At 63.9% G+C, this 23,299-nt stretch overlaps 6 protein-coding genes across 6 annotated transcripts; 1 reads left to right on the top strand and 5 right to left on the bottom strand.

The window, feature by feature from the left end:
• Window positions 1–3: 3 nt before the first annotated feature.
• Window positions 4–5,284, bottom strand: CHLRE_10g442250v5 (uncharacterized protein). Its single transcript, XM_043066813.1, has 8 exons — window positions 4,803–5,284; window positions 4,570–4,683; window positions 4,244–4,392; window positions 3,974–4,034; window positions 2,318–3,716; window positions 1,990–2,133; window positions 1,558–1,818; window positions 4–1,326 (listed from the first exon to the last, which is right to left on the bottom strand). The coding sequence occupies exons 1-8, from the start codon at window positions 5,016–5,018 to the stop codon at window positions 311–313; spliced, it is 3,360 nt and encodes a 1,119-aa protein (XP_042920210.1). The 5' UTR covers window positions 5,019–5,284; the 3' UTR covers window positions 4–310.
• Window positions 5,285–5,333: 49 nt separating this feature from the next.
• CHLRE_10g442200v5 (uncharacterized protein) lies at window positions 5,334–7,664 on the bottom strand. The gene is made up of 4 exons (XM_001690470.2): window positions 7,449–7,664; window positions 6,866–7,173; window positions 6,436–6,656; window positions 5,334–6,249 (listed from the first exon to the last, which is right to left on the bottom strand). Exons 1-4 carry the CDS (start codon window positions 7,631–7,633, stop codon window positions 5,566–5,568), a joined length of 1,398 nt encoding a protein of 465 aa, XP_001690522.1. The 5' UTR covers window positions 7,634–7,664; the 3' UTR covers window positions 5,334–5,565.
• A 48-nt stretch (window positions 7,665–7,712) lies between these two features.
• Window positions 7,713–10,954, bottom strand: CHLRE_10g442150v5 (uncharacterized protein). Its single transcript, XM_001690471.2, has 6 exons — window positions 9,700–10,954; window positions 9,430–9,567; window positions 8,859–9,316; window positions 8,539–8,629; window positions 8,183–8,368; window positions 7,713–8,007 (listed from the first exon to the last, which is right to left on the bottom strand). Exons 1-6 carry the CDS (start codon window positions 10,831–10,833, stop codon window positions 7,942–7,944), a joined length of 2,073 nt encoding a protein of 690 aa, XP_001690523.2. The 5' UTR covers window positions 10,834–10,954; the 3' UTR covers window positions 7,713–7,941.
• Window positions 10,955–13,108: 2,154 nt separating this feature from the next.
• On the bottom strand, window positions 13,109–17,664 carry CHLRE_10g442050v5 (uncharacterized protein). The gene is made up of 5 exons (XM_001690472.2): window positions 17,192–17,664; window positions 16,979–17,122; window positions 16,058–16,863; window positions 15,790–15,940; window positions 13,109–15,617 (listed from the first exon to the last, which is right to left on the bottom strand). Exons 1-5 carry the CDS (start codon window positions 17,286–17,288, stop codon window positions 13,315–13,317), a joined length of 3,501 nt encoding a protein of 1,166 aa, XP_001690524.2. The 5' UTR covers window positions 17,289–17,664; the 3' UTR covers window positions 13,109–13,314.
• Window positions 17,665–17,804: 140 nt separating this feature from the next.
• CHLRE_10g442041v5 (uncharacterized protein) lies at window positions 17,805–18,777 on the top strand. Its single transcript, XM_043066812.1, has one exon. It carries the CDS (start codon window positions 18,028–18,030, stop codon window positions 18,265–18,267), a length of 240 nt encoding a protein of 79 aa, XP_042920209.1. The 5' UTR covers window positions 17,805–18,027; the 3' UTR covers window positions 18,268–18,777.
• Window positions 18,778–18,782: 5 nt separating this feature from the next.
• Window positions 18,783–23,184, bottom strand: CHLRE_10g442000v5 (uncharacterized protein). The gene is made up of 9 exons (XM_001690473.3): window positions 22,927–23,184; window positions 22,770–22,837; window positions 22,441–22,589; window positions 22,237–22,301; window positions 21,871–22,043; window positions 21,229–21,455; window positions 20,420–21,037; window positions 20,040–20,200; window positions 18,783–19,886 (listed from the first exon to the last, which is right to left on the bottom strand). The coding sequence occupies exons 1-9, from the start codon at window positions 23,091–23,093 to the stop codon at window positions 19,499–19,501; spliced, it is 2,016 nt and encodes a 671-aa protein (XP_001690525.2). The 5' UTR covers window positions 23,094–23,184; the 3' UTR covers window positions 18,783–19,498.
• Window positions 23,185–23,299: the final 115 nt, after the last annotated feature.

The raw sequence follows: 23,299 nt of genomic DNA, 5'->3' as shown, positions 1-23,299 counted from the left end.
TATTGCTTTTACACTATTTTGGCAATCCGTGTCTGTGTGTAATCGCCCGTTGCCAAAGCTGTCCCATGCCGGCACTAGGGCCTCAGATGAGCACACCTTGCTTACCAGCCCAAACACCGGACCGCCCCGTACAGCGCTCTGCACTATGTCCGGCAGCCAGCAAGCTGTACTGCCTTAGTCCCTCCTTTAAGTCAGGACTTCATTGTCGGGGTTCGCGCACATGCAATATCATCCACCTCTCAGTTACAGGCTCGCGCAAGACCCCGGAAGCCCAGCGCAGCAGCGCCGTTGCCTACGTATCACGAAATCCTTATGACGAAGCGTACAGGTCCGCCATGGTCTGCGACAGCCGCTGGCTCTCAATCACGCACGCCGCCGCACGCTCGCTGGCGGCTCCCGACGCCGGTAATGACTTGACCGCGCTGGTCAGCTGGGCCACTGCCGCCACGAGCGCCTCCCTCTGTGCTGCCGCCTTGGCCGCAACATACGTCGTGCGCACAGGCTGCAGCTTCACAGACGCCTGCGCCAGGCGCAGCGCCGCCAGCGCCACCAGGTGTAGCTGCAGCCTGCCCACCGCCGCACCCGCGCCCGTCTCCGCGCCCACCTTGCCCGCGGCCTGTACGCCGCCCTCAACCACCTCCGATAGCTTCTGCAGCAGCGGCAACGCCATGCCAGGCTGCTCCTGCAGCAGCTGCAGCACCGGACCGCAGGCCGCCACAGCCGCCGCGGCCGCGACGGCGTTGCTGCCAGTTGCGGCCCCACCGCCAAACACCCCTGACAGCGCGCCCTCCTCGCCCACCTCCGCCGACGCCTGCGCCGCCAGCTCCAGCCCACACAGCGCCGCCACCGCCGGCAGCCGCGCCGCCAGCTGCTTGGGCAGCGCCGCCGCGCCCGCGGACCCCGCGCCCGCCGCGTCTGCTACAGCCGCCCCTGCCAGCGACACGAGGCTGTAGCGCTGCACCCGAGCCGCTGGCGCGCCCAGCCCGCCCAGCTCCTCCAGCGGCAGCGCCGCCACCTGCGGCAGCAGCAACTGCAGCAGCGGGCCCGCGCCGCCCAGCCGTCCCATGCCCATCACCGCCGCGTCCAGCGTCGCGCGCTGCCGCGCCCAGTCGGCTGTGAGGTCAGCGCCGTCCGGCGTCAGCACCGCCAGACCGTGCTGCGGCCCGAACAGCAGCGACAGCAGCCAGCTGGCAGCCAGAGCGGGGTCGGGCGCGTCACGCAGCCGGGACAGGACCACGTCCAGCAGCCGCAGCGCCAGGCCGCGCGGCAGCGCGGCGCAGGACAGCACCGCGGCCAGCGGCTTCAGTAGCGGCGCACCCAGGGCACCTGTGCGGCACCGGAACACACAAGCTTAGCGGGTGTGTGGGGCTGAAGGCTGGAGGCAGGCGTATACTGGCGTGGTGCGGCGGAGGTCCAGCACCCGTCACCTAGCCGGCTTTGCACCGCGTTTCGTTAGGCATCCCGCCCTCCACGCCCCCATGCGGTTTACCGCAGTGCCCCGATAACAAACGCAACACCATGACAGCACACCGAAAGCGCGCACCGCAAGGAGCTCACCTGTGTGGTACAGCAGGTTCACTGCCTGGCACGCCACGTGGTCTGGCAGCTTGCCCACCACCCCAGGCAGCAGCACCATCACCTGCTCCTCTGCCAGCGCCCCGCCCGCCGCCACGGCGGCCGCGGGCCCTGCCGCGGCTCCCGCCGCCGCCTTGTGCTTGGCGATCGCGGCCTTGGCGGCCTTGGGCGGCAGCTGCGCCGCAAACAGCGGGGCCAGCTGCGGCTGCAGCGTGGACGCCAGGTACTGGGCGATGGAGGAGCCTGGGAAGCGAGGGTATGAGGGAGAGGGCGAACAGCACGAGTCGGCAAGAGTGCATGTGTTGTGAGAGAGCGGGAAGCACTGCGCGTATGAGAATACAGCCGCGGCAGCGTATGATGGGGCATGAGCATTATTTTAGGGACGCAGACTCAGAGAGGTTGCGCTAAGCTCACCAGGCGCTGCGAAGCGCGCAGCATCCATGATCAGCTGAAGCGCCGCGGTCGAGGCGTCCGGAGCGTTACCGCCCACCTCCCACAGCAGCTTGGGCAGCGGCGCCAGCCAGCCCGCCACCACGCCGTCCTCCAGGTACAGCCGGCCTGAGAACGAGTGAGCACAGCGCATGTGCAGCAAGCAATGTTATACGCCACGCGTCCATAAGTCATGCAGCTCTCCGTAGAATCCCCCAAGACAAACCGCAGGCTCGGCCGCACGCACGCAATAGCCAATCGCTTGTTGATCTGAATGCAGGTCACGGAGACGGCACGCAAATGCATTACGCACCCGCCAGCGCCGCTCTGAGCAGCCCATGCTGCATGCGGGTGCTCGCCACACGTGCTGTCGAGCGCGCCGTCTGCCGCGATGCAAAGCTCGCCACCGCACCCATCAGCCGCTGTGCTGACGCCGCGTCCAGGTTCTGCACCGCCGCCGCCACCGACGCCAGCACAGCCTCGCTCGCGCCGCCGCTCAGCCCTGCCGTAGCCGCCGCCGGCGCCTCTGACAGCGTGCCAGCCGTCGCCGGCAGCAGCACGCCGTCCTCCAGCACGCTCACGTAGAACCCCACCAGCGACGGCACCCACTGCAGCGGCCCGCTGGCCATCGCGTCCGCGCCGTGTTGCTGCTGCGGCGGCTGGTGCGCCAGCAGCGGCAGGAAGCGACAGAGCAGCTCCGCGGTCTGCAGGTTGATGCGGACCAGCGTGTCCGCCACCATCGCCGCCGGCTTCACGGGCGGCGACGTGGTCGGGAAGCAGCCGGTCACGCGCTTCGCAACCAGGTCATGCAGGTGCTGCAGCAGCTGCAGCCGCAGCTGCGCCTCCGCCGAGCCGCCGCTGGCGGCGGCTGGCGGCAGCAGCAGCTTGTCCATGAGCGTGTTGGTGGCGCTCAACACCATGAGCACCGCCGCCGCCTGCTCCGCCTCCGGCGCCGTGGCCAGCTGGCCGGGCGTGCACTCCAGCCAGCAGTCCATAAGCAGCGACACCAGCCGCAGCGCCGAGGCGCGCGCGTCCGACGCCGCCACCAGCGCCGCCGCCATGGTCGTGCCCGCACCCAGCACGCCCCCCGCCGCCGCCGCCGCGCCCGACGGCGCCGCCAGGTCCATGCCCGCCGCCGCAGCAGCCGAAGACGGCGCGGCCACCGCCGCCAGGGCGGCAGCCGCCGCTGCAATGCTCTTGCCCGCGTTGGTGGCCGCCGCCGCGTCAGCAGTGCTCATGAAAGCCTCACTGGTGCTGACGCTGCCGCGGCCCTTCTTGCCGCGGTTCTTGTCCACGCCGTCCGTGGCGCCCAGCTTGGAGCCCTTCTTGCCGCGGCCCGCACGTGTGGCGGCGGCCGCCGCCCTGAACATTCCCTCCAGGCCCGCCATGAGCTCCGCACCCGAGCGTGCCGGCCAGCGGGTGCGGTCTGCGCCCAGGGGCCCTGCAGCCGCGGCCGCCGCCTGCAGCGCCGCCTGGCGCGCGCTGCTGGGGCCCGGGCCGGCGCCGGCCGCGTCTGCGCCGTCCTCGCCGGCGCCGCCACCAGGGAAGGCGCGGCGCAGGAAGCTGGACAGCGAGGTGAGCAGCTTAGTGAGCGCCGCCAGCGACTGCGCGCGGATGCTGCGGCTGCGGTGGGAGGCTGAGAAGAGGTCGCAGAAGTGCGCCAGGCAGGGCGCCAGGTAGCCGTCCACCACCAGGCGGGGCACGTGGTCCATCTGTTGTTAGGAGAGCACAGGGGCAGGAACCGTTTGAGGCGTGTAGTGGTGTAGTGGGGCGAGTGCAACGGCGTGGGTAAATACCAGCCCAAAGTAAACCAACACGGGATGACGTCCGGCTGCGCGCGCACCCTGTAGGACGCAGCCCATACTCAGCCCATACTCAGACTCATAGCCAGACCACCAGCCGCCTAGCCAACCAACACGCCGACTCACTGCCCCAGCCCCTGCCGCCTGCCGCCTGCCGGCTGCCCTACCAGTATGTCCAGGAACAGCAGCGCGTCCTGCCGCACGTCCAGGCTGAGGTGCGTCATGGCGCTGCGGGCAGGAGAAGGACAGCGACGCAAAGGAGTCAGCCTCAGAAGCAAGGGCATCTACCCGCGGGGTTGTCGAGGGTACCGGCAGCTGGGCAAGGACGGTAGGGGCAAGCATCCGGGGCTTCTCAGAGGTAGGTTGCAGCGCCGTGCAGGTCCGAAGTGCCGTTGCAGTCGCTCAGCCAGGCAACGCCCTGGGGTGACGGCACTCACCCGCACACGTGCGCCATGAACATGGGCATGAAGGGCCGCAGCGTATCCGCCCCCAGCACCGGCAGGACTGCCTCGTTCAGCAGCCGGCGCAGTTCGGACCGCACGCCGGGGTCTCCGTCCACGATACGCTCAGCCAGCGTGGCCAGGACCTGCGGCGGCGTCAGGAGATGGAGTAGGGGTGACATGCCCGAGCCCAACGATTCGGACAGGCAGGAGGAGGAGCATGGGAAGCGCGTGTCAGGTACAGCATGTTTGACCCAGCAGGGGTTGGAGAAAAGGGCCCGGTCCGGCAAGGGGGTCTGCGACCAGGCGACCCAAACCCTTACCTGGGCTGCGTGGAGCCGGACGTGCTCAGGGTGCCGCCCGAAGAGGTCCGCCAGCCCGACAAGTGAATGCTTCCTAGACTTGTCATTGTGGTGCGAAGTCTGGTTCAGCAGCTCCTGTAAATGAAAGCGGATGCCAAAGGTCGCGCAGCCGCCAGCAAGGATTCAGCTTCCGAACATGCAACAATATCTACCGATACATGCAAAATGTAATTCTAGCACAGCGAGACCATTACCTTGAGGGTCAGGTTTTGATAGTTGACGGCGACGCCGCTGCGATCCTCCTTAACGGCCTGGCTCGGCAGGTTAATGCTCTTGCTCGTAAAGTCAGTGTTAGTCTCATTCCTGGCTTTGGGAAGCTTCTTGCCGACTTTGTGCTTGACACGCTTAAAATCAACGCCAACGCCCGCATTTTTGGGGCCCTTCTTCTTAACGGGCCTTTGGTTGCCCATCTCTACGCTCCAAATAAGAGTATGCTCTGATTCTGGGAACCGGGGATCAGGATATCGAACCGCACGAAACACCATGCCTGACCCGATGCTGCGCGCACTGCGACCCCTGGCCTCCTTGCGCCCCCCGTCGCGCAATCCACAAACAATCACGCATGCACGATGCTGTCCACATTTCAAGATAATTCACAAAGCAGATAGGCCCACTTTGCAAGTCTCAAGCTGCAAGCCTTCACCTCCATGATGACACCGGCAACGCAGTGCAGGCCCTGCCCGATGCCAACACGCCAGGACCGGGATGCAATCACACTCCCTCGTATGAATGCGACATTACAAGAAGGGACAGTCCGACCAAGCAAGGGTGCCCAGCACCCAGGTCAGGTCACCTCGTACGCAGTTGACTGTAACAAGTCTTCCTTCAAAGCCCAAGGTTCAGTGATCACCGGTCCACCGCCCGCCGTGAACCTTGCACACACGCTGCTCGCACAGTTGCACCCGCTCACTGTTAACGCCCGCTCCGCCTCGCCCCAACCGCCACTGTCGCCTTCCTCTACTTGGTCTTCTTCTCCTCGGCACCGCCCACCGTCAGGCTCTTGTACCGCTTGGCCGCCTTAGGATCGGCATCCGCGCCCGCCTCACCCAGCGCCGCCGCCACCACCCGGAACGGGGTGGGCTCCCAGCCCAGCACCGCCCGCGCATCGCGCACGTCGCAGGGCCAGTGGTTGGACGCATAGATCATGTTCTCGGGCGTGGAGCGCGCGTCCACCAGCACGAACCCAAAGCGCTGACCCAACCAGAAGTTCAGCCGCGCCAGGAACCACACCACCGGGAAGGGGACACTGCTGTTCGCGACACAGCCGTAGGCACTGACGCGCGCGGCGCGCAGCGCCGCGCAGTTGCGCGTCGTGTGCACGCCCGCCTGCTCCTCTGCCTTGACCACGTCTGGGTGCGACCGGTCGGCGATGCCCAGCGCCGCGAGATCCTCAATGGCCGTGGGCACGCCACCTCCGAACTCGTGGTACAGGAGGGGCTCGCGCACGGGGTCGTGTGTGATGTGGTAGGCGCGGCCATGGATGCGCTTGGCCGGACTGCCGTCGGGGCCCAGCTGCGGCCACAGCAGCTGCTCGGCCGCTAGTACGTGCGCGCGCGCGGCGTCCTCCACCCACACGAACGGCACCCGCACCTTGCCGGGCCCTACCCACGGCTGGCCTGCCAGGATCTGGGGCGTCATGCCCTGCGCGGGTGCGGTAGCAGCACAGCAACACACATGTTCGGGACAAGCAACCGTTGTCGAGGGTGAGCTGAGCAAACATTCCTTCCCCGTCAGCAGCCTGACAGCATCAACCCAGCCTGTCGCTGCTTCAGAGCCCTGCCACGCCCGTGACACGTCCAGGGGCTTCGCCCCCACAACCGTACCCACCGAGTCCGCCATGCCGTACACGCCCCCGGGGCGCAGCACGACCACCCGCAGCGCGTGGCTGCTGGCCGCCAGCACCAGCCGCTCCGCCGCCGCCTTGGACTTGGCGTATGCGCCGTTCAGCTCGGCCTCCGGGCGCGCCGGCTCCGTCTCCAGGATGGGCGCCAGCGAGCCACCGCCCGTGACTCCCGGCCGCACATTGGCCAGGCTGAAGACCACGGACGCTGTTGGGTGGACGGGCAATGACCGCAAGGTGGACAGGTGTGGAGGACAGGCCAGGGGCGTGTCAGCATCCTTGGAGCCCCCAGCAAAAGCTGATTGTGACTCGTCGTTGCCCCGCCCTGCACCTCACAGCTGACAGCCGCGCCCGCCAACAGTCGCCACCACGGCGCACAGCGGTTGAAGCTCCGTATAAGGATATCAGTCAACGCACCTGAGGAGGTGTACACCATGTTCCGCACGTCGCGCTCCAAGGCCGCCTCCACAATGTTCTTGGTACCCTGCTCGTTCACGCGGGCAAAGGTGGAGCGCGGCGTGGTGGAGTCGCCGACCAGCGCGGCCGTGTGCACCACGCAGTCGCAGTTGGCCAGAGCGGAGTGCACGTGTGTGTAGGTAGTGATGTCGCCCTTAATGTACGTCACGCCCGGCACCAGCGGCCCGAACTTGTCGTGCACAGCCGCGTCCAGCACCACGAGCGATGCCTTGTTGCCTACACGGTCCTTGAGCTGCCGCACGATGTGGCTGCACGGAGGGCGCAGGTGTGGAGGGGTGTGGGTACGCAGGTCTGTTTGACACCCCACGCCAACCACCGCCCATGTCTATGACCCAGTAATGCCCGACTAGGTTTTGGCCGGGGTCATGATGGTTTTGGGTGCAGGAAAGTCGGAAGGACGCGGCATGGCGTGGCGGGGGAACGGCGATCGGCCCTAAGCCGCACTCATTGTGCATTCCTTCCCGGTTAAGCTGTCCTAGTGGCATCCTCTTTATCTATAGTCCCTAAGGACTATGCTTCTCACCTTCCCAAGAAGCCGCACCCTCCGGTAACCAGGATGCGCTTACGCCCATCGCCTTTCTCCTCGCCTTTTTGCACTATGTCAAACGGCTGGTTCTTTGGTAATGGTGCGTCTTTTTGCGTCTTGTACGCGAATAGAAAAAAGAAGCCAAGCTTTACACCAATCGCCAGCGCGATAGCGCACACCATAATTAGCGTTTCCATCTTTATCTTGGTTTTTTTTCAGTTATAAGGACTATCTTATGGAAAGTACGCGAGCAACAGAAGGGGTAGGTGCTCACTGGCATGGCCTGCGGCATGGCCTGCGGCATGGAGCTGTCCTGGAACGTGCCGACGTTGACCGTGCCCCCACTCCGTGCCCCCCCCCCCACACACCCCTCACATCCTCAAGCGGCTCCGAGCACTCCACAGTACATGACGTTCTGACGGCTGCGCCGCTCAGAGTAGCATATCAGGCGACGGAAATGCGCCGCCAGGGCGCGTAGCAGACAACCTCACTAGCCCAATGACAACGTCTTCAGCCTTTCCCGCACTAGGGTAGCAAGCGCCGCCTCTATCTCGTCCTGCAGGGGGCAGGGGGCAGGACGTTCACCAGGGTGTCTTTCATGATGTATTGATTGTTGGTTATACCATCCTACCCGGAACCGCATGTCACTCACTGCCCATCCACTCGTGCCATCCTCTCCACACGGCACCACGCCACCATGCACACCTCACCCTACCTCACACACGGCCCACCTGGTCGTCCAAGACTCGCAGCAGACCGTGCAGATCGTGAACTCGGGCGGCGTCGTCCAGTGACTGCGCCACAGCAAGGCGCACCCGTTGCCTCAGGCCGGCATGCGGTGCCGCACCGCGGGCACCGTACACCATGAGCAGGCGCTGCGCTTCAACCATGGTCAGCGGTCCCTCCGACACAGCGATCTGTGGGCGCCAACAGCACAACATTACTTCTGCCAGTACAGCGTTACCACAACAGTAGCTATCAGCAGTCCAAGACGTCCCCGCTGAGTTTTGTAGCCCCCAAGCCTTGTTTACTACAGGCGTCCTTTCTTCAAGTCATACAGCCCCCACGCCGTGCTCTGCTTCCTCACCTGATCCGCGATAGCAGTCGTGAGTCCCCGCTCCGCCACTCCGTTGCCGGCGCACGCGAATGTCACATCCACCAGGTTGCCTGTGTCGAGGCTGCAGCGCAGACAGAGAGATGCATGCGCAGTTCAACCCCCCTTGCTTTCCAAACTCATGCAAACTTTGCTGCACACCAGGCACATCACTCATCAGGGTCACTGGTGCCCACGTGCGATAATCCACTGCTGGCTTGCAGCTCCAAGGCACCTGGGACCCGCAATACAAGCCGGCCAGCCCCAGCGCTCCACTGCTCTCCAACTTGATCTGTGTCCTCACCAGCACTCACCTGGGCAGGTGTGCCAACAGGACAGGGGCAGCCTGTGGCACCAGCGCCTGCAGCTCGCGCTGCGCCTGCAGCCTGCCTAGTGCGCGTATCAACCGGGCCAGCAGCCGCGGCGATTGCGGCTCCGGTGAGCCCAACGACTTGCGCACGACACGGCAGCAGGCCGCCACCAGCGCGGCCACATCCGCGTCACCGCCGCCTGACCGTGCCGGCTGATGGCCACCCTGCGGCGCCGCCGGCTTCGCCCCGGTGCCCGCTTCGGCACCGGGCAGCCCAATCGCGGCCTCTGCTGCCGGCGCACTTGGGGCCTCCGCTGGGGATGGCGCCGCAGCGTATGCGCTGTCATCCATGCCGCAGGCCCCTGGCAGCAGCTCGCTGTAAGCCCACACCAGCCGGAACGCGTCCTCCGGCGAGGGGCTGGAGCTGGGCAGTATGCCAGACACCAGGCGGCGTGCAAGGGCCTGCGACGGACCACGGAAATTGCGCTACGCGTAAGCCAGCCAGGAAAGCCAGGCCAAGATGACGGTGCTGCAAGGTGCTACGGCGCCAGCCCAGGCAGCCATCCCCGACTTGCCTGCAGGAACGCCGTGTTCCTGTCGTGGCCGCGCACCGGCAGGTGGAGTCGCGCCATGGCCTGCGCCGCCGCCACTGCCTCCAGCAGCCCAAGCTCGGGCAGCACGGTGTGCAGCGAGCTCACCACCCGGCCGACCACCTGCGGCCCACAGCGGCACAACCCAAGAGCACAGTTAACATGAAGCCCCGCGCTTAAAGTATGCTATCTTGTCCTTGGCGGCCCCAGCCGCACGTCGCCCTGCTGAATGCGCGAGGCCGCACAGCAGCTCACCATGGCGAATGTGTGTCGCTCCGCCTCTGGCAGGTACGCCCACGGCCGCAGCTTGCCCAGCGCGTGCAGCAGCTGCGCCAGCACCTCGGCCGGCTGCGACCGCATGTGGTAGTAGTAGGCGGGCGCACGCAGCCGCTCCACGAACGGCATCGCCAGCTGCACCGCCGCCGGCGCACGTGAGGGCTGTGACTGCAGCTGCGGCTGCGCCCGGCCCGCCGTACTGAACGCCTGCGCCTCGGCGCCTCCGGGCCTCGAGTTGGGTGCGGCAGGCTCTTCGTGCAGTCCGGTGCGTGCGAGTGCGCCGATGCAGGCACTGATTGAGGCGAGGTCGTCCTCCTGACGCAGCTGGTGCTGGCCTGCAAGAACCAGCAGCTCAGCCACCTGCCGGGCCTGCCGGGCCACCTCTGCTGATGACGGCTGCGCAGCAACCTGCTGGGCAGCGGCATCTTGAGAACTGCTAATGGCGGTGCTGGTATTGACACTGGCCCGTTCGCTGCTGCTGGTGGGGCTGTCGGCAGAGCCGGCCTGGTGTGGCGCTGACGGGGCTGCTGACGGCACGACCGCAAGGCCGTGCCGGGGCGCCGCCGCCGGTACCAGCTGTGCCAGGACCTGCAGACCCGCCGCTATGTGTGAAAGTTTGTACAGATGCCCGTAACGCTGCACGTGGTCATTCAGCGCCGCCAAGCTGGGGCACGACGTGGACGAAGGCAGCGGCGCTGAGCCCGCACCAGGTGCGTGGCGCAGCAGTGGCTGGCCGGCGGGCGTGACAGGTGCGCTGGGGTACGCCGGAACGCGTGCTGCCGGCGAGGAAGGGCCACGCCGAATGAATGTGTCGCCGCCGCCGGCAGCTGAGGGTTCCCTGCGCTGGCGGTCCGTGTCACGCCTTCGCCTGGGGCTGCTGTGTCGGCTAGGCTGCTTGGGCTGCGCTTCGAGGCTGGGCCGTCGGTCGGCGGAGCTGGGCGCGGCCGGCTTTGCGTGCGACAGCGAGCTAGCTGAGGCGTGAAAACTTGGCGCAACGGGGAATGGAAAACATGCCGATTGCGCATCCGAGCACAACGCGACTGCACCAAAACTGCCTGTGCATCTTCCGCCCGCCGCTGCACGCAGCCAAAATCTAGCGCCGCTAAATATCATTTCCTTAGAGCTCATTATGTATTTGTTACTCGGTGTTGCTGCTACTGGCCATCGCGTTCACTGCTTTTGTTTACAGCCAGGTTCACCGCTGCGTTTGAGCAGATGATGTAAGGCAAGATTTAAAATGTATACAGCACAAAATGCAGGCTTCTCTTGTAGAAATAGTGGGCCATGGTCCAATCACGCACCCTCGCCCACCCAACTCGCATCCCCCGCCCGCCTCGGCGCCCTTGGCATCTAACGACTGCTAACGAACTTTGCTGTCTTGCGTCAGCGTGAGGAAGCTGAGTCCGACAGTGCGTCTGCTCTTGCCTTCCCCAACGCGGGCCTGTGGCTTTCCGTACTGCCCTCTGTCAGGACGAACGCAACCTTGAGGGCAACACGTTGACCTGCCTTACTAATGCTGTCCCTGCCCCATCATATCATTCGCATTTCAGACAGCTACCCATCTGTTGCCTCCTGGCCGTATCTTGTTTTTGGGGTAATGTCTAGCTCCAGACAAAAACGGCCGGATGGCCGCCGTCTTTGTCTGGGCACATGGCGGTTTGGGGGCTTCTCCATAGGAATTTGGACAAAACCCGCCCCAAACCCGGGCCAACAAAGTCTCGCCCCAGACATTAGCCCCCGGGAGGAATGTCTAGGAAACGGCCAAATGGTCAATTAATGTCTGGAGACATTTAGATAGGAGCCCTGCTCCTGGGCTGCCTGCCAAGTGTTGTTGTTGTTGTTGGTTACAAGGTGGTGTGCACGAGCATGCGTGCTATCCTGTCCCCGTAAGTACCAGTGGCCCGGGCCGGTGGGCCCTTATAACGCCGGGAAACTTACTTTGCGCAACGAAGTTAGGCGTGTTCGACTGTACTACTCAATGCCAACTACGTCAACTGCTAGCCCGTCAGCCTAGGTGATTAGGTGCCTCGGCACCGAATGCCCGCCCCTCCCTTCCATCGGGGCTTCAGCCCTGCTGCTCGAAACCCTTCGAAAGCTCCGAGTTGCTCCTTGCGCAGTGCACACCCTACGGACGTCAGGTAAGGCGCCACCACCACACCTGTGCTGCGGACCAGGCGTGCGGCCCTGATCAATGCGCTGCGTTCCTGGGGCGTCACCATCACCACGACGTTCCACACCTCCCGCCCTGCCGATTGCCACGCACGGACATAGCGCCCGCTCACCGACGTCCCACTCGTGCTAGCAACCGCCTCTAGGTTCCCGGACGCCCGGATGCGCTCTAGCAGCTCGCCGCTGACAGACTTCAGCAGGATCTTGCTCTCGTCCACAGCGGCCGCATCCCCCACGCGGGCGAGGGAGCGTTTGACGGCTTCCAGCGCAGCCCGTTGCTCCTCCACCTGTACCCGCAGCACTGCGAGGTCGTTGGGCCGCCGCTCCGCCGCGGGTGCGGCGGTCTGTGCCTCGTTGGCCGAGGCGTGTGGCACCGGTGCCTGCCTTGGGGCGCTAAATACAAGTTCTGCGACCTGTAGCTCGAACTGCTCCAGCGCACGCTCGAACTCCTGAGAACAAATTGAGGATGCTGGGAGTGTGTCAGTGTTTGCCAGTGCGTCCACGATCAGGCTGGTCGAGAACTGAAGCCGAAGTTTGATGCTCCGTAACCAGTCGGCAGCGCGCTTGGATGTGGGCTGCTCGCTCGAGTCGACGGTGCCGATGCTCATCGGGCTGCAAGTAGCGTGCTGTCCGGAGGCCTGCCTGTCTCCACTGCTGCTGGAACTGCTGTGAGTGTCCAGCCGACGCTCGGGTCCGCTGCTCGCCATCTCCGGCGAGTGTCCTGAGTGCGATAGAGACGATTGAGGCGATTCCTGGGACGCTCGCCACGCTGCCCTAGGTTGATCAGCGAGTTGGGTCGTAGTTTTGTTTACACGGTGACCGTGTTTGCCCATTTTGTGGCGGTTGTGTTGTGTTGTGTATCTGCGCGTGCATGGTGGGGTACTGATGGATCAAGGACTGTTAACGTCAGGCACCATTACCATGCGAGAGTTCCGAGTCCCGACTAATGCGGTGCACGGCCAAGGGGAGCACATACTACGGTTTGGCTGGATTGGCTGCAACCTGCTTTACCGGCTCGTGTCCAGTGCCCAACTCGTTATGCTGCCAGGGTCAGAGGTCGGCAAACGCAGTTTTTCTGCTCTGGGTCCGGACTGATTTCGGTAAACCCCAAACGGGGGGACTGGGGGGTGACCCCCCAGCCGGGGGTCCGGGGGCGGGAGCCCCCGGAAAAATTTTGCGAATTGGTGCTCAAATTGTAGCATTTCGCAAGGGCATTCAAGGGCATCAACGCTTACATGTGATTCTCTGCACGGGGGAGAGCCACTCTCCCTCGAGGCTGCAGTCTTGCACTGCTACTCTGTCTCTCTCACAGCCAGCCACAGCCCGCCAAGGCTAATGTAACAAATTGGGTTCCTTTGCATCCCTTGCCCTATACCATCAACGGCCAAGACTATTGTCACTCCCACAACGCCACGCCAGCTTCCATCACACCACACTGCGCTGCACACGGCTAAATTGTGGCTTGCACAGCTGGTTCTCAACCTTGCTCGCCGTATCTGTGTACAGTTGCATGTCGGTTTTCGCCTTGTACCGAGTCATGGCAGCCTGCAGCACACCTTGCTCCGTAAATAAATTGCCAGACGTATTGAACTTTAGAAACAGGCACTCAGCTAGGCGAATGGGCGACAGGCGTGCACGGCGGTTGGTTTTAACCACCGTGCGCAGGGAGAACACCCGCTCACACATGACAGACGTGGGCTTAATCAGCGTGCAAAAGATCATGAGCTTGATGAAAGCATCACATGTGGAGCCCAGCCCGGTGTGAATCTCCCGCAGTAGAATATTTAAGTGGTGCTTAGGCCGCTCGCACTTCGATCTGCTTAACTCTTCCACCGCCTCCGCGCCGGTGGGCTCATCTCCCGCAAACTGAATGCCTTCCGACAGTAATGATGCTAGCAATTCCCGCTGCTTCACGTAGAACCTAATGAACTTCTCACGATTTTTTATGGCACTTTCACGCTTTCCATGCATCCACTCTACCGCCCGTGAAGCCCACTGCACAAACGCCGCATCGACATCGACACCCTGCCACCCCGATGGCGCGTGCTTCTTGAAATACTCGGTAATGGCATCCCAGTGCGGCGCTGCCCATGCGGCAACTTCTTTTATATCTGCTGGATACTCTACTGGATCAAACAATGCAAGTGCTGCCAGGAAAGGCGCATCTGGGAAACGCCGTGACACGTGTGACAGTAATTGCTCTACGAACTCGACAAAAAGCCTGTGAACACTTATGCTAGCAGATTCATTTGTGGGCACCTCCGTGAGCTTGTGGCCTTTATAACTAGTGAACCCAGACTCGCGCATGGCAACGAAGAAAGCTTTCAAAGCCGGGGTGAAGTAGGCCCCCGGGTTTACCTTTACGAAGGCATTTTGCAGGCTTATGCGCACACTCTCCAGCGTGCGCGGCACATCGCTAAATTTGAATTGCTCTACCTGCATCAACTTAAAAACTGCATCGGTTTGCGCAAGCGCGTCACACATGAAATGAAAGAAAGCTAGCGTGTAGTACTGCATGGTGTTGGTGTACACCTCCTTAAACTTCTTGCCCTCCGCTGCGGTATCCCGCTCGTCATAATCAGACTCGTACTCATCTTCACTAATGTAGTCGTCATCGCTTGGCACCTCGCTGGGCTCGTAGTCCTCGTCGCTGTCGTCGCCATTGGGCACTGGAGGAGCAGGGGGAGGCCGCGGCGCCGGCGGGGGTGGGGGCATGGGCAGCTGCTGCGGTAGCGCCTGGTGTTGCTGCTGCGCCGCCCGCTGCTGCAACAGTTGCAGCTGGTGCTGGTGTTGTTGCTGCAGCAGCAGCTGTTGCTGCTGGTACAGTAGCTGCTGCCGAACCAGCTGCTCCTGCAGTAGCTGCTGCTGGGCAAGGCCGTACTGCCCCGCCGGAGCAGCCTGGTTCGCCATGAGCTGTAGCAGGGCGGCAGGGTTGGTCAGGTTGAAGGCAGCGGGGCTGGTCACATGCTGCTGGCGCGCGCGGTGTGCAGCAGTAGCAACCGCCGGAGGGTGCACAACAGGGATGGCGGTGGTCAGGGCCTGGGGCTGGACGGTGCGGATGGTGGTGGCGGCGGCGGCGGCAGGGGGCGGCGCGGCCGGCCGGGTGTTGTTGTTGGTGGCGGGTTGGGCGGCGACAGGTTGGGCGGTGGCGGGTTTGGTGCCCGAGACGTTCTTGCCCACGTAGTCCAAGAACAGACCAAGCTGCGGCACAGCGTCGCGGATGCAGTTGTAACGGCTGGACCATCGCGATGTTACGAAGATCTTGGGCTTCTTGACCAGCGCGGCGTAGGTGGCGGCCAGCGCCTTGAACTCCTCCACACGCTTGGCTGACTTCGAGAAGAGGGAGTGCGCACCGCGGATGCACGCATCAACACCCTTCAGCACGCTCTTGAGTGTCGCACTGGTGTTCTTGTGGGAGGCGACGTCCTTCAGGGCGAGCGCGAACCGGTGGCTTGTGCAGTGCACACCGAAGCACACGCTGTTGACCTCACGCCGCAGGTGACCAAACACACCCTTCTTCTCCGAGGCAATGGCCGCGCAGCCGTCGCCAGAGAAGGACGACAGCTTGCCGGCCAGATCGACATTGCGCTGGGAGAAAGCACCCGACAGAGCGCTGAACAGCTTGCTGCCCGTCCATCCCGACAGCTTGACGAGGCCGAAAAACTCATCGTTGATGCTGCCGGTTTTGGGCTCGTCGTAGGATACGCAGATGGCGGCATGTGATTCACCTGCATGCATGCGGATGGGGAGGAATGGGGACGGGTGAGGGAAGCGCTCACGGCAAGCATTCACGGCGCAACAATGCAGTGGGCCCACCCTAGCACAGCGCTCGCGCTCACAGCCATAGCCATCACGAGCAAGCCCCGCCCAGGCAGTAGAATGCATCTCGTCACCACTCACCCGCAATGTCGGTAGCCTCGTCCATCTGCACGGCGATGAAGGTGGCGTCACGCAGGCGCGCGTCCTGCTGCTCCCGGTACACTTGCAGCATGCATGCAGAGAAGCGCCCCAGAGCGCGCGGATCGTTGTACAGGTTGGTGATGTTGGGAACCTGATGTGCGGAGATAGGGCAAGGAAGAGGATAAGATATGGGCTGAAGGGAACAGCGGCTTGCGGCACGCGCGCGTCCTTCCCACGATCACACCGCCCACCCCGCCCATGCGCGCACCTTGAGCCAATGCATCAGGTGGTTGATAGGCGTGACGTGAGTGAAGGGCATGCTGTAGTAGTGGATGACGTACGTGTTGCCAAACAGCGCCATCAGGGCCTCGTCGGCCAAGTCGGTCAGGTTCAGCGCGTCATTCGCAGATTGCTGCTTAAGGTCTTCTGCACGTCGCTGGCACGCCGACTGATGGCTGTCGGTCTTTTGATGCCCAACGAACGCGGAGCGGTCCCAGAATGTGCGCTTGATGTGGGGATAGTCGCCCTTGTAGTGCTCGCAGATCCAGCACGCAGCGACCGCTTTCTGGCCCCCAGGCCAGTACGCCCACATCGTGAACTCGCGACCACCAGCCTGGACAATCTGCAGCTTGTCCTCGCCATCAACCTCGGGACGTGGGAGGCAGCCTGGGGGTAGCTCACGTACTGGAGCCTTGGGTTGGCGGGTCCTTGGCGGCTTCACAGGTGCCAGAGGAGGTGCGGGAGGGGGCGGGGGAGGAGGTGGGGGAGCAGCAGCCGTCACATGTGCTGGTGACGGTGATGGTGCTATCTCAGGAGCGGGAGGGCGACGGGGTGGAGGCTGCGGGCCGGGGGCTGCGTTGGTGGGTGGTGGGTCGGGGTTGAGAAGCGGCGGTTCTGGCAGGGCGGCGTCGGCTGCGTCAGGGATGAGCTCTGCCGGGGCCGGAGCTGGCTTCGGGGATGTCGCAGCAGGAGCGGCGGCAGCAGTCGGAGCGGCAGCGGTCGGGGCGGCAGCAGTCGGGGCGGCTTTTCGTTGTCGCTGCTTCTTCTTGAGGGGCGAGTTGGACGGCGACACGCCTGCGCCACCACGTGCGCGCAGAGTAAGTACGTGGCCACAACCTCGCAAGCCGCGCCAGCCCGGGACGTGTCAGCCCAAGCCCACATTCCCCAACACAAGGAAACACTATTCTACCTGGCAGAGTTGGAGCTGGTGCAGCAGCCGGCGGTTGCGCTGTTGTCGGTGCGGGCGGGGCAGCTGCGGGTGAAGTGCCGCGAGGGGAAGGGGCCAGGACGGGGTCAGGCGCCGGACCGGGGACTGCAAGCCCCCCGGGGAGACCTGCGGGACATCAACAAACATTTGAAGGTCTGCAGATTGCGCGATCAGCGCTTGGCGAGGTGTCCTTACCTTGCGTCACGTTTTGCCCGCCAGCGTGATCACCAGCCGCTGTCGCCGGTTCGTCAGCTCCGTAGGCTCCAGTATGCATAATTGTCCCCGGGTCCATGGTGTGAGGTCTAGGGCGCGTAGCTCCGCTCAGCAAGTCAGTGATCCGCGACTGTTTGCGAGCCTCAATTTCCTTCTCCACTATGGCCCTGCCAGCCCTAGATGTTGGTGCTTTGTGCCTACCCATCAATAGAAGGATTACAGCGAGTGCGGAGGCAACTACTAGCAGCGAAACGAGGTAGTCAATCATGTTTCGGGCCCGTTTCCGCGGGCCCTTCGGGCCCCACATGTGGCTTCTAGAGCGGTTTCGGTAGTGTAGGGACCCAGAGCGGTTGACTATTTTCGATTTCGGTAGCGGGTATTCCTGAGGGACCCAGAGGACCCGGAGCCCATGCCGACCTCTGGTACGCAATGCACTTGTGGGTTTGTCTTATGAGCCTTTAATTTGTGGCATTTCAAAAATTCGAAAAACCTTGCAACCGGTCGGACTCAGTGCCGCGACCGCGCAAATTCCCTACATCCCGACTCAGCCTAGACACATTCACACGTCACTATTGTTCCTTAGCATACGTTTAGCCTTTGGGCCGATTCAGAGCGTTCCGCGCCGGACATGCATTTGTCAATTGGCTAACGCAGTCGCGCTCACCAGGACTGAGCATGTGAACCCGAAAGCTTCCCGAATGGTTGCATAAGAATGGCTGCTTCTCGTGCCTGTCCAGAGCCCTCCGGGTGGCTGGGGAGATGCCCCAGGACCCCCCAGCATGCGACATGTGACACTTCTGACGTTCTTCGGCCTAGCCATGTCATATCCTCTATCCACGACAACGAACGTGCCAACTCTGCAGCGGGACCTACAACACTGCCTGTGCAAGAGTGTGAGCCGGCACGAGACCCATGGCCGAGACAGGAGGGTGGGAAGCTCCGCCGACCCGGCTAACTCGGAGGGGGGGGTCGGTCGCCAATCCACCATTTTTCGGCTAACCCAACTCGTGCAAGCGCCCCCACTCCAACAAGCTGAGGTATCTGACTCGGCAACCTAGTTGATTCAGTGATGCAATGGCCAGTGTGTTTCGTGCGTGACAGGCTTGCCTTTGTGCGCAGTGACAGCACACAGGCAGGCGCTTGGGCAGGCGGGTCGCACGGGCAGCAGCTGACGTGGGGCGCACGAGTTGGTAACCCTCACGGCGTGGTTGTGTATATGGGCCCGGACATTAAGAAGTTTGCGTCTGTCTTTGGCCGCATTGGCAGCATACCAGGTGCAACCGCGTGGGCCATGCCCCATGGAATAAACAACGCAACTTGAGCCTGCAAGTTTTGTCCGTGCAGATAATGGTCGGGACGGGGGAACCATGGGTGCGGTGGGTGGGTGAGCGGCGGGTGGCCTGCATAGTGCGCAGACGTGGTGTCAAGGTACAAGGATGCAAGCAGGCGCGTTAGCCTGGATGCCGTTACAGCTGGTTGGTACTGGCCGGAGTGGAGTGGAGTGGGGGCGGAAGAAGTGGGCCTTCCCGTGCAGGACGTGCCAGGATTCCGTGTAATCTGTGCCGCATACCTCCCATCACCAGCTTGCTGAGCGGGGTTGCTCCAGCCATCCAGGTTAGTGGTCTAGGCAATCCAGTGTGCGCGGGCGGGGGCGACTCGGCAATCTCGAGGTGCCGACTCGGCAATCCCAATGTGCCGAGGTGGGGGCGGTTCGGCAATCCAGTTCGCCGACTCGGCAATCCCGGATGCCTGAGTCGAGGTGCTTCGACCACTTTGCTCGCCGAAGCGCCCCCACTCCGACCACTTGGCTCGCCGAAGCCGGGGTGTTTCAGCCCCTATATGACCAGAGGTTTCAGCGAGCCGAGCAAGTTCCCACCCTCCGCCGAGACCCCACCTCCCACCGAGACCCCACAGCCACAAGCAACCGCCAACCGCCCCACGTGCCTCCCCTTGCCCCGCCGACCAAGAAGCAGCACACCCAGACCGAGATCTTTTGCATCATCAGCGGCGCCGTCCAGATATCCCCTGCTATTCCTTCAGCAACCATTCAAAATAACAAACAAAGCCGGTGCGAGCGGCGGGAATGAATGACGTGCACACGCAGCTCAAGCAGGTCGCAGCCGCACTGTTGCACAGTTGCGGCCAGGGGAGGTCAGTAACAGAAATAGTCACCACGACACGGTCCCCAACCTGTCCATCTGCTCAGTCTCAACTCTGCCTGGACTCGGGCCCCAGCTGTCGCAGCCAACAATCAACGGGTCTACGAAAGCTACCAAACCAAAGCCGCGCTCACTGCTGTCCGATTGCCTCCCGGTACGCCGCCACAAAGCCGTCCGGCTCTGCCAGCTCCTTGGTAGCGCGCCAGTACACCTTCCCTGCGCCCTTGCCGCCCGCCACCACCCAGCGCGCATACCCAATCCACAGGTCCGCCTCGCTGCGCCCATACGCCGCCACCGCCGCCTCATACAGGTCCGTCACGCGCTTGGCCGCCGCCTTGGGTAGCGCAACCACCGCCGGCACCACCGCCGCTGCGCCCGAGCCCGAGGAGGAGGCGGGCGGCATGCCCGCCGCCGCCTCCTCTATCCGCAGCGCCACCCGGTACAGGTCCCCGCCCGGCGCCGGCACCGCCAACAGCTTGCCGTACAGCGCCCGCGCCGCGTCCAGGCCCAGTGCGTCCCTGAGGGGCAGGCGTGCAGACCGCGGGGAGCGCTTCACGCAAGCGACCAGTAGCCAAGCACTCAGCACCCTCACCGCCCCGAAGTTCTGGGTGTCCAACTTCCTGGCCCGCGCTGCGCTGGGAACCACCGCCCCGACGGGCTCACTCTCTCACCTGGCCTTGCCCACCAGTGCCGCCGCCGCCTGCCCCAGTCCCCCGCTGGCGGCCTTCTTCGCCACCTTGGCGCACGCCATGCCCAGCATCTCGCCCAGCCGCCCGAACTCAGGGCTGGAGGCGGGCATCACCTCCACCGCCATCAGCCACAGCTCCGCAGCCTGAAGGAACCAGCCAGCGCCGGGGTGGGGTGGGGAGGCGGTCGCGTAAGAGGCGGTACAGGCGCATGGCCCTCGCGCGCACACAACTGACCGGTGCCTCTAATTCTAGGCACACAATGCCAACGCACGCGAGTAACAGTTCCGGTACCTGCCCATGCCCCGAAACGCGACTGGCTGACACCACCGCGACGATTCCACATTCCACACCTCAAAACGCACCTGGTCTGGCTGCGTGGCCTGCAGCGCCGACTTGAGCACCGGCAGCAGCTGCTCCTCCTCCCGGCCCGCCGCCGCCGCCTGCTCCAGCTGCAGCCGCCGCCGCCACATGGCCACGTCAGCGGGGAAGCGCTCACAGCCCTTGCGCGCCGCCTTGAGCGCCATCTTGGGCTGCCCCACCCGCCCCGCCCACTCCGCCCACGTCAGGTAGGTGTCCGTCGTGCTGTGCCCCTCGCTGTGCGCCCGCTGCAGCAGCCCAAACAGCCGCGCCGCCACGCCCACCGCCGCCGCCACCGCCGCCTCCGCGCCCGGCCCCGCGCCCGCCTCCATCAGCTGCTCCAGGGTGCCGCACAGGAAGCCCGCGAACAACTGGTGCATGCACGGCCCGGGCAGCGCTGTGAGAGCCGCCTCGTACACTTGGCAAGCCGCGGCGTGCGCGTCCGCGTCCCACGGCCCCGCTGGTCCCGACTCGCTGTCGCCCTCGGCACCGCCTGCCTGCAGCTGGCGCTCCGCCGCGTCCGCCTCCGCCTCCTCGGTCTGCTCCGCCGCCGCCGGGCCTCCCGTGCGGCTGGCGGGAAAGTCCACCTTGCGCCGCGCCAGCAGGTCCCAGGCCTCCTCCGACTGCGACCGCAACGCAACGTAACGGCTTGACATTGATGTGCGCGTGCGTGCCTGACTATCGGTTCCAGCCACCAGGTTGTCCACAATTGCCCCACAGCCGCGCCTGCAGATCAGCCAAAGACACCAACCCCCACCGGCGCCTCCCCCTCCCCCTCCCTCTCCCCCTCCTCCTCCGCCGCCGCCCCACCCACCTGCCCAAAGTCCTTCTGGATGCTGTCGTACACCTGGTCCAGCAGCCCCTCCACGAAGCCGTACTCAAAGCGCCGCAGCACGTCCAGGAAGCGGCTGCGGAAGCCCAGGCGGGCCGGCAGCGCCGCCACCGCGTTCTTGAACACGATGCGCGCCACGCCGCCCTGCATCACCGCCCGCACCGCCGCCGCGGAAGGCGCACCGGGCGTGCCCGCCTCGCCGCTCACGTCTGCGGCGCGGGAGAGTCAAGACGGATCGGGTGCCGAGGGTGTTACCGGCTGTGTTCACACGCGATGGGGAGTGCGCTTGCTGGTGCGCCGCCCCGCCTGCCCCGTCCCCTGCCTGCCCGAGCGCCTCCCGCTCCGCAGTGGGCGGTGTCGTGGCGGCTGTGCCGACCAGCTGGCAACCCAGTCAGCAACCGCGTGCCCCCTAAGGCTGTCATGGGCTGCGTCCTTCGTGTTTCTGATGATGGTGAGGCCTGTCACTCCAGGGTGCCCCTCCCTGGCGCCGCGCTTCGTCCGCTGGAGTCTGAAATCCAAACGATGCACTCCCTCGCCTGATGTATCAATCTGTTCTCCATGGCCAGGTACTCCCCACCCCCTTCCATGCAACCTGCCCCACACCCCTCATTTTCCCGCGCTCACCCGCCGCCAGGTCGTCCAGACCCAGCACCTTGCGCCGCACGCGCAGCTTGAGCGCGTACAGCAGCTCCAGAGTGTAGTACTGCAGCCACATGTCCTCATCCGCCTTGCACATGCGCAGGCCCTGCTGCATCAGGCTGCGCGCCGCCGCCATGTCGTTGTTGGTGTCGAACTCCCTATGAGGAAGATTGGGTGGTGGTGGTGGTGGTGGTGGGGCGTGACAGGTTCTAGGTTTAAGCACGCTTCACAGTACCCAGACAAGGCGGGAGATGACACCGGGCAGAGGGGCAACACATGACGGGCCGCTGTTGTGCGAGGCAGAGCTTGTGCGGACGTCGCCGGGCTGTTGGCGGCATGCCCGCTACCCACCAGCGCGCTGCCTCAATCCACAGTGCAGAGACCGTGGAATGCCGAGAGAGCGCCTTGGTGATGACCTGCAAGTGGGCACGTGTTCATGGCTGAGCACGGCTTGTTCTGAATGGCTAGCCCGGCCTTCCGGGCCCTGGCCCGCATCCTTTTCACAGGCGCGCAAATCACCCGGACCGAACATGCGCGCAAACTGCTTCAGCACACCTTGGACAGCTGCTTTATGCTCTTGTACCGCTTGCAGACCTCAATCCACCGCAGCCACAGGCTCAGGTCGCTGCGGAACTTGCGCCCAGCGCGCTCGAAGATGAAGTGGATGCGCCGCACGATCGCCACCTCCGCCAGACCCTTCTTCCCTGCAGAGCACAGCACATGCGCCCCCTCAAGTCTGTTCGGCAGAGGAACTCCTGAAGCTCCCAAATAGTTGTCACCTAAGGCAACTTTAATACGCCCGCGGGCGTGGACGGTACTTTCGGACTGTGCGCGTGCCGAAACCCAGAACCCCGTGCAGAACCCCGCCTCCCCGCTTCTCGCACCTTTGATGTGCTTCTTCGCCTTCCGCGCCTGTCGCAGCTCCTCCAGCTTCATTTCGAAGTCGACGTACCTAATTTTATAACCAGATGCCAGCCAATTGGCGCCTATTCAAGGAAAGACCGGCGGCGCATGCACGGTCGGCGCTCACTCGAGACGCACCTGTAATAGTCCTCCTTGAGCGCCGCTCTCCGTTTTAGAAGGTACTCAAAGTTTTGTCGCTTCTGGACTATTTTCTTAACCTCCGCGCGCGTAAAATAGCCTTTTTGCTCTAGGTCCTCCAGCTCCGGAATCATTTGTTCCATTAGGTATTGTACCGTGTCCGCCATGGCTGCAAATTGTTCTTACACCAACGGGCGACTCAGCGCCAAAGACAGTTAGCCGGCGACAGGTTTTTCACGCGTTGCTTTGCCCGTCAGCTAAATCCAAAGGTTTTAAGAGTGTAGACACTGCTTAAACATTGAATCGTGGCGTTTGGAGAGGGTTTCGTGTCAGCTGGGATTGGGCTGCATCGGTGCTGCCTAAAATCCTCTCG

This window comes from Chlamydomonas reinhardtii, chromosome 10 (genome assembly GCF_000002595.2).
Source record: "Chlamydomonas reinhardtii strain CC-503 cw92 mt+ chromosome 10, whole genome shotgun sequence".
In the NCBI taxonomy this organism is placed as follows: Eukaryota; Viridiplantae; Chlorophyta; class Chlorophyceae; order Chlamydomonadales; family Chlamydomonadaceae; genus Chlamydomonas; species Chlamydomonas reinhardtii.
This window is presented reverse-complemented; position numbering and strand designations above follow the sequence as displayed.